The sequence below is a fragment of the Theobroma cacao genome, chromosome 7 (assembly GCF_053813885.1).
Source record: "Theobroma cacao isolate CCN51 chromosome 7, ASM5381388v1, whole genome shotgun sequence".
Taxonomy (NCBI): Eukaryota; Viridiplantae; Streptophyta; class Magnoliopsida; order Malvales; family Malvaceae; genus Theobroma; species Theobroma cacao.
This window is the reverse complement of record NC_142645.1, coordinates 15,431,353-15,440,835: the sequence shown is the minus strand read 5'-3', so window position 1 is coordinate 15,440,835 and position 9,483 is coordinate 15,431,353. Positions and strand designations below refer to the sequence as shown.

At 33.4% G+C, this 9,483-nt stretch overlaps 1 protein-coding gene and 1 non-coding gene across 2 annotated transcripts; one reads left to right on the top strand and one right to left on the bottom strand.

Moving 5' to 3' along the window:
* Nucleotides 1-6,291: 6,291 nt before the first annotated feature.
* Nucleotides 6,292-8,106, top strand: LOC148761734 (uncharacterized). The gene is made up of 2 exons (XM_088808700.1): nt 6,292-6,388; nt 7,541-8,106. The coding sequence occupies exons 1-2, from the start codon at nt 6,292-6,294 to the stop codon at nt 8,104-8,106; spliced, it is 663 nt and encodes a 220-aa protein (XP_088664826.1).
* LOC148761735 (small nucleolar RNA R71) lies at nt 6,718-6,824 on the bottom strand. Its single transcript, XR_016027765.1, has one exon. It is a non-coding gene; the product is annotated as a small nucleolar RNA R71 (small nucleolar RNA).
* Nucleotides 8,107-9,483: the final 1,377 nt, after the last annotated feature.

The window sequence follows — 9,483 nt, the reverse complement described above, 5'->3', positions numbered from 1 at the left end:
AGCCTGTTAAGGCAAAACAAATAGTTCATACAATTTCAACACAATTTCCAATTTAGCCATTCATGCCAATATCACCATAAGCCTTTCAATTCAAACCATAAATTTACAACACAATCAAATAGTCTCCAATTACTCAATTTCTAAAATCATCATTCAATTTCAAAATGATTTATAAAACTCATTTCATTTAATCACATTTTACTTATAAAACATAAGGATTTACCATTTAAACTCATTTTTCTATAAAATCATAAAAACGAATAAAAACTACTTTAGATAATTAAGATGATAATAAGGTTACTCACAATATCGAGAATCGAGGTACTCCTAATCCCGATCTTCGGGTACAATCTCCTTACCCTTATCAGAAGTTTCACCACCTAGACATAATGCACAACAAGCAATTTACTATATTTGTGCTAAACCGTCATAAAACTAATTTTGGCTCTATATGAATACATGAAATGGGATGTGAAATGTTCGGATTATTATCTAAATACGGTGTTCTATGTAGGTTCAATTGTGTATGGGGCTGAAATGGTATTGACCTAATTCACACTATACGCTGGTTAATTGGCCAAAATATCCAATTCAACTCAAAATAAATTCATTTCACTTCCAATACTCCAAATCACCAAATATAAGCTAGATAACATGAATTATAGCAAAATCATCCTCAACATTTTCTCTTCGAAAAATTCGGTCATGGAGGGTTCATAAATAATATGTGGTTTTTCATGCTTGATTTTTACACTTTACATAATAAAACAAATAAAAATACCTAAATAGCATGAAATTCTTCAAAGTCCATTTCCCAATTTCTCTCTTGAAAAATTCAGCCAATGGGTGTGGGTGAAGGGCATGAAATTTCTTGCTTGTTTTCCATGCTAAACATCACCAAACAACTAAAAACACTAGAATAACATGAAATCTAGCTAAATCCAAGATCAAAACCCCTCCCCCCATGTCCGGCCAGCAAAGGTATCTTCATGCAAACTTGATTCTCAACCATAGAAAATGAAAAAGAATGCATAAGAAAGGTAGATCACAAGCTAAAATCAAGAAATTTTACCTTTACTTGCTTAATTCCTTGAAATCTACCAATTTTCCCCTTGAATTTTTGCTCACTAGGGTTTGTTCTCTTCTTTTTTCTCTTTGTTCTTGGTGAGGCCGAACATATGGGAGTGAAATGGGAAAGTCATGTGCTGATTTTAATGTAAATTATAAAGAAATGAAAGCTTGCCATGTGTCACCTTTTAATTGGTCCATTTTTAAACTTAATAATTAAGCATTCTCCCACCACCACATAAAATATCTTAATTATTCAAAGTATAATAGGTAAAATTCAAGGACTTGACAAGTGTCATGGTGGTGCAAAATTTCAAAAATTTCAATTTTGCCCCCATAGACACGTAAAATGATCGTTTTGCCTTTATGCTCGGAAAAATGTCAAAATTAAAATTTTTCACTTCTCAAGCTCAAATTATGTTCCAGTAGTCAAACTTGATCAAAATTTCATCCACCATTCAAATTTTGCCCTTAGGTGGCAAAATGACCATTTTAGCCCTACGTTATGAAAATTCCAATTTAACTCTAAATCAATCAATAACTCTCGAATGCATCTTAAAATCTCTATTTGGACTAGTTCCAAGCTTAAATAAACTTAATTGTACCATTAGGTACAATATCGTCTTTTAACGATTTTTGAGGCATTCAAGTATGCAGACATTCTATCAAGTACCTATACAATATGGCAAATATATTATAAAGCTGGGCTTGACACCCCCTCTATAGGATCTGGCTGACGATGTTGAGAACGACCTCTTCCCTTCCCAACTGATCTAGAGAGAGGTGGGCGTCCACGTCGAAGAGGCATAATGATCTATAAAAAGAAACAGAACGAGTTTAGACAACTTTAGGTTCTATATGCAATTGCATGCATTCAACTCAATCTAATCTAACTTGGGGCCACATTGACACTGTAGTTTTTAAAATAACTTTAAAACCAAAAGCTCTGATACCAACATAATTGTCACGACCTGGTACTCCCATCGAGCCCGTGACAATCGTAACGATGTCTCGATTGACATTCATTACCCGAAATGCCAACTGAAACCTCGCAAGGCTTTCACATTAGTTTTACTTCTCCCCTGTGAGCAACAGTTATTAAATACCATGTTTTAAATAAATATAGACTAATTTCAAATCAAAAACAATCAAAAAGTAATTTCTACTACACTGGGGTATTTTTGTCATTTTACCCAAAATTTTTGAACCCTGGTAAAAATATGATACACGAGTAATAAGCATCCATTTCATGTCTGAAAATAAGTTTTGTTGTCTAATTCATCAATTTAAAGTGAAATTATAGCCATTCAAATTAAATAAAAATATTAAATAAAATATTCCATTTTCTTATAAAACAATAATTACAGAACTTTGCGTAAATAATTTTTTAGCGTAAAAGTAAAATAAATTCATATATATAATAGCACACTAAACCAAGTATACGAAAATATTCTACAATGACATGTGGGCCCCAAAATAATTGAAAATATACAGGACTATAGACCTTCGATTTATAAGGATGTAAATCCAAAAACAACCCTCGACAAAATCGGCTCTCTACAGACTGTCTTGAGCCTAAAATGGATAAAAAGAAGGGGTGAGTTTTTACAAACCTAGTGAGTAAGAAAAATTAATCTATAACATCTAAAGCCAAGTAAATGGAGACAGTTAAATCATCCCATCATAATATAGTTCATAACATTCAAAACTCATTTCAATTCCTATAAAACAATTACATTTTATCAAAATAATCAACAAGGCTTATGATTCTCTTAAAAACTTGGCTTGTGCTAAAACTCATACTCGGAGACACCTTGGCTCGGGCATCCAACTGAGTCCGCCAAGGATGTTAAAACGACATATACCCATAAAACATGTTTTTACTTTTCAAATATAGTCATTCCTTGGCGTTGGCTGAGTTTCATCCTCACGTGGTGGTTCGGCGTGAAGTGAACTCTAAACTTACCTTAGGAGATACCCTTCGCGCCCCTCATACTAAAGTAAAATATAACGGGGTTTACCCTGCCCCTCTAATAGGCTGGTCCACGGAAACCCGCCCACTGCAGTAAGCTAAATACATAACCCACCAAATCAATAAAATTTTGGTAGCATAACATGGCTAATATAGTACTATCCAACATGTCAATGTAAGACAAAATAATTTATATAATTCACAAAACCACAATTTTAGCCATTCATGGTACCACAATTTCATAAGCCATCAATTCAAATCATGTATATATATATAATACGAATGTATAGCCTCCACTTACTCTATTTCGAAAATCAACATTTAGTTTCAGAATAATTTATAAATCTCATTCACTTAACCAACATTTAAAATGTAAAACATAATAATTTGCAAATTAAGTGCCTTATTCTTTAAAATCTTAAGACAAGTATAAACCACTTTAGATAATTAAGATGAACATCTGATTACTCACAATAGCAGGACTTTGCAGGGGTAGGAGTACTCCTATTCTCGGTCCTCGGGCACAATATCTTGACCCTTATCAAAGGGCTCACCACCTATACATAATACATGACACATAATTCAATATATTTGTGCCAAACTATTATAAAACTATTTTAGGCTCTATATGAATGCATGAAATTGAATGAGAAATGTTCGGATAGTCACTTAAAGATTATGTTCTACGTAGGTTCAATTGTGATAGGAAGGAATTTGTATTTGACCTATTTCGAACTATACACCATTGATTTAACCAAAACATCCGACTCAACTCCAAATATATTCATTACACTTCCAATAATCTAATACACCAAAGCATTACAATGAACTTGATTTTTGACTAACTTCACCATTTTTCGAAATTCATTCCGATTTCGAACTAACATACTAATCAATGTCTACACAATCTCATAAATCCATATACATCATTAGGAATCAAATCCAAGTCCATTTACTATGATTTTCTCAATTTCCATCAAGCCATTTTCTAAAGGAACTATACTTTTCAATAACCGGTTTCGATATCCAACATCATAATTCATCAATTCCTAGCTAAATAACATGAATTACAACCAAATCCATCATCAACATGCCTTATAGAAAATTCGGCCAAATGAGGGTGGTTGAAGAACATTTGATTTTCTTGCTTGTTTTTCTTTCCAAACATCACAAAATGACTAAAAACACTAGGATATTATGAAATCTAGCAAAATTCATCACCAAAACTTCTCTCTCTAGGTTTGGCCAGCAAAGGTTCCCTCTTGAAAACTTGAATTTCAACCATGGAGAATGAAAAAGAATGCATGGGAAAGGTAGATCACAAGCTAAAATAAAAAAATCTTACCTTTACTTGCTTGATTCCTTGAAATCCAACTATTTCTCTTGAATTTTTCCTTCCTAGGGTTTGTTCTTCTCTTTCTCTCTTTGTTCCCTTGCTTGGCTGGCCATAAAAGTGTGAATGTGAAGGTTTTAAGTAAGTTTATATAGGCAATTAAAATAATATTTAAGCTTGACTCTTGTCACCTTTTAATTGGTCCATGTTTAAAAACTTAATAATTAAGCATTTCATTCCCACTGATAATTCTATTTTATAGAATTATTTTATTCCAATTTTATTATTAAATATCAGCTAAGTCCTCAATTTTTAATTATAATTTACTTATTTTTAGTTATTTTTATAATTAGGTTACTTTTAAGTTAGTTATTTTAATTTTATGTTATTCATGTTAATTTGGTTATTATTTATCAGTTTTAATATTTCTTTTGTCAGATTAAAAGTGATTGGGCTTAATTTTGGAAAGTATGGTGTAGATAGACCTAGAATCTGCTTGCATATGCTTCAGTATTTTTGCCATATCTCGAACTACAAGACTCTAAATGATGCGATTCTTAACCAGTGGAAAGTTAAGATACAAAGCTACTACTTTTACGAAGATCACTTTGCCCATTTCTGCTTTGAAGATATAGAAAATCGCATCGTAAAATGGCTAGATGTACTGTGCCGAGAATGGAAAATTGTAAAGATTGATAATTGATTTTTGGGCCTTTTAGTATACTTTTAAGCCCAATTAAACCCTAGGTCAGCTTAAGGAACTTTAGGTTAAGTTTATTAGTATAAATAGGATATGTTTAACAATATTAGGAAGAGAACTTTTGAGAGATTCAAGAAGTTACAAGTTGAGGCTGAAACTTGAAGATCAAGGCGAAAAAATATTGTTTTGTTTTCTTCCTTAGCTTTTATCTTTCTTGATACTTTCAATGGTTGAATTTTATACAATGTTATTTTATTTTACAATTATGAGTAGTTAATTTTCTTTTCCTAGGATTGCAATTGAACTCACATGTAGTCTAAGTTTTTAATCTCTTTCTTACTTATTTTAATGGGATTTGAATTGTTTATTCCAATTTGTTCTTACTGCTTTTAATTGCCTGATCACCAATTAAATTATCTAGGAATCTAAACAAACTTGGGAAAGGGAGTTTAGAGTAGACTAAAATTGGGATAGCATATGATCAAATTAATTGATTTGGGTATAGGATGGGGATATACCTATAGGCCGTATGTAGCTAAATTAGAGCCTGAACTTAATGAGTCTGTTTTAATTTCAAATCACATAGGGATATAGTGTTTTGGTTAAAATAGATATTTTTATAGGTTGAGTCGGGAGACCCTTATAAATAATTTAAGACTCTAGGTTAGCAATTCAACCCATTGAAATAAGTTAAGTAAGAGAGGTAAGATTTAGATGAAGTGTGAGGGATATTGTGATCCTAGGCTTGTTTGATTTGATATTTTCTCAAGTTATTATTTTGATTTTTTGTATTGGTTTTAATTTTAGTTTTAATTAATTATTTAATTTTGATTATTTGGATAAGATTAAATTGTTCTAATTTTAGTACTTAGTAAAGTTTTAGATTAATTCCCTGTGGGATCGATACCCTGCTTGCTAATATACTATCTATTCGATACGTATACTTGCGCAGTAGGATTTTAACTGACAAGTTTTTGGCGCCGTTGTCGGGGAATTGTTTCTAGAATTTTTACTAATACTAATACCAAGCAATTTGGTCTTACTTCAAATTTTATTTTTCTTGTTTTAATTTTAGATTTTGTTTATCTTGTAGATATCTTTGGTCATTGTATGCAAAAAAGAGACAACTTGAATTTTGTTCCTTTTGATCCTGAGATAGAAAGAACTTTTAGGAGACATCGAAGGGAGAATTTGCAAGTTGCAGGTTTAAATCAGACAATGGTCGAGGATAACATTAACAATGGCAACAATGACATCAATCTGGTTCCCGAAGCAAATAGAGCACTGCGAGATTATGCTGTTCCTCTTTTTCAAGGTTTGCACCAAAGCATTAGAAGACCTTCCATCAATGCGAATAATTTTGAAATTAAACCAACCTACATTCAGATGATTCAGTCTTTGGTCCAATTTGGTGGGTTACCCAGTGATGTTCCTAATGCTCATTTGGTAAATTTCTTGGAGATTTGCAACACCTTTAAATACAATTGAGTAACTGATGATGCTATTAGATTGAGACTATTTTCGTTTTCTCTGAGGGATAAAGCAAAGAGTTGGCTTAATTCACTGCTTAATGGGTCTATCATTACATGGGAGGAATTGGCTCAAAAGTTTCTCGTAAAGTTCTTTTTGTCTGCAAAGACTGCAAAGTTGAGGAACGATATCACCTCATTCACACAATTTGATGGTGAGTCCTTATATGAAGCTTGGGAGAGGTTTAAAGAACTACTGCGAAAATGTCCACATCATGGGATTCCTGATTGGTTGCAAGTTCAGACATTCTACAATGGGCTGATTGGGTCAATTAAAACCACAATTGATGCTGCTGCTGGTGGGGCATTGATGAGTAAGAATGCTGCAGATGCTTATAATTTGTTGGAAAAGATGGCTTCAAATAATTATCAATGGCCTTCAAAAAGGTCGGGTTTGAGAAAAGCTGTTTGAGCTTATGAGATTGATGCAATGAGCAACTTAGCCGCGCAAGTGGCTGCACTGTCCAAGAAGATTGACACAATGGGAGTTCATGCAGTTCAAAATTTAATTGGTGAGATGTGTGGAGATGGCCATTCAAGTGATCAATGTTCATGCAATTCTGCATCAATCTAATTTGTGGGGAACTTCAACAAGCAACAGAATAACCCATACTCTAATACATATAATCCTGGTTGGAGAAACCACCCCAACTTTTCATGGAACAACAATGCAGGGCCTTCCAATTCAAACCCCAACGTGCCTCTTAGTTTTCAATAACAATCTAGACCACCAATTCCTGAAAAGAAGTCCCAAGTGGAAGAACTTATCCTGCAATATATGTCCAAGACTGATGCCATAATTCAGAGCTATAGAGCCTCCTTAAGAAATCTTGAGACCCAAATGAGATAGCTTGCAAACTCCATCAACAGTAGACCCCAAGGTGCCTTACCAAGTGATACACAAGTCAATCCCAAAGGTAAGGAACATTGTAATGCAGTTACACTTAGGAGTGGAAAAGAAGTTGGAGGGGTGAATGAAAAATCAATTGAATCTTCAAATGAGCATCTAGATGATGACAAGGCAATTGTTAAGAAAGAAGTTGAAGTGGAAAAGATAGATAATGGGCAAGCTAAAAATCAAGGGAATTCTGAAGCAAATTACCCTCCACCACCGTTCCCACAAAGGTTGAAAAAGCAAAGGCTTGATAAACAGTTTGAGAAATTCCTCAATGTCTTCAAGAAGCTCCACATAAACATCTCTTTTGCTGAAGCTTTGGAAAACATGCCAAGTTATGTCAAATTCCTGAAAGACATCTTAACTAAGAAGAGGAAACTAGAAGACTTTGAAACAGTGGCACTTACTGAGGAGTGCAGTGCAATAATTCAGAACAAGCTTCCACCAAAACTTAAAGATCCAAGGAGTTTTTCTATACCTTGTACTATTGGTAGATTTAAATTTACTAAAGCTTTATGTGATTTGGGTGCAAGTGTTTCAATCATGCCTTTGTCAATTGCTGAAAAAATTGGACTTAATGAGATACAACCTACCACAGTTTCTTTGTAATTAATGGATAGAACAATTAGGTATCCTGTTGGGATTATTGAGGATGTATTAGTTAAAGTTGGGCATCTCTACATTCCAATGGACTTCATTGTGCTTGAGATGGAAGAAGATTTGGAAATTCCTTTAATCTTGTGGAGACCATTCTTGGCCACTGCAGGCGCAATCATTGATGTGAGAGAAGGCAAGATAACTTTTGAAGTTGGAGAAGAGGTAGTTGAGTTTAATATTTTCAATGCAAATAAACATCCTAGCTCTACAAATTGTTGCTATAAAGTGGAGCTAATTGATGAAGGAAAAGGTGAACCTAACTCTCCACCTATAAGTGAGCAAGCACCAATCTTTGAGTTTAAGCCACCACCTCCGCCTGTGAGACCTAAGTAATCACCAACGAAGCATCCTCTACCACCATCTAATTATCCTTTCGAGATTGGACAACAAGTAATGCTACTTTCTAGATCATATTTCAAGCTTTTTCCATGGAAACGCAAAGAAAGATGGTGGGGTCCTTTCAAAGTAGTAAAGGCTTATCCTTGTGGAATAATTGAGATTTATAGTGAGGATACAGGAACAACCATGGTTAATGGGATGAGCCTTCGACCATATTCTGAGGATGAAGAACTGAAAAAGAGGGCATTATAGTCAAGCTAGTGACTATAAACAAGCGCTTCTTGGGAGGCAACCCAAGCTATATCCTTTTAGATTTAGTTGTTATTTTAGTTACTTTTTGTTTTTCTATGTAAATAAGTAGTTATAACCTCTCCCTAGCTTATTTTGTTGTGTATGTAGATTTGGAAAGAATGAAGATACGGAGAACGAAAATTAGAGCTTTCAAAGCACTACCACCATTAATAAGGGAGTTTAATTTCCTTATATATTTTTTTAGCTTTTCACATTGAGGACAATGTGCAATTTAAGTTTGGGGGAAGGTTTAATTGTTATTAGTTTTTGTGATGTTTTTAGGTTAGCTTATTTTCGTAATTTTTTTTTTTGTTTTTAGGATTTATTTTAGGAATGCTTAAGATGGAAATTGCCTATGCCATGATATTACCAATCCTAAGATGATATTTTAATTATTTTTTGATTCTTAGCTTTTGGAAAGCATATAGTTATGATTTAATTTTATGTGATATTCTTGTGTTCGCTTTATTTTAGAATGTGACTTCAAATAATTTGAGCACTATTCTCTTTTACTTAGAATTTTGTGTGATTTAGAGAAATTTTATGTTGATGAAAAAGTATAGTGAAGTCAAGAATTCTAGAATTTGTGTGATTCTCTCTCGAGGCGAAATCTTAGATAACACGGGATAGGAAGTGATTTAGGCCATCTTTGGATCGTTTGAGCCTTTTTGAGCCTACCTTGTTATATTTATCCTTAGT

Bases quoted from the DNA above. Each gene is read 5' to 3' on its own strand.
- LOC148761734 (XM_088808700.1), top strand. From the start codon at position 6,292: ATGGTCGAGGATAACATTAACAATGGCAACAATGACATCAATCTGGTT. The intron at 6,389-7,540 runs GTTTGCACCAAA...ATTGTAATGCAG, and splicing joins TGCTGTTCCTCTTTTTCAAG to TTACACTTAGGAGTGGAAAA.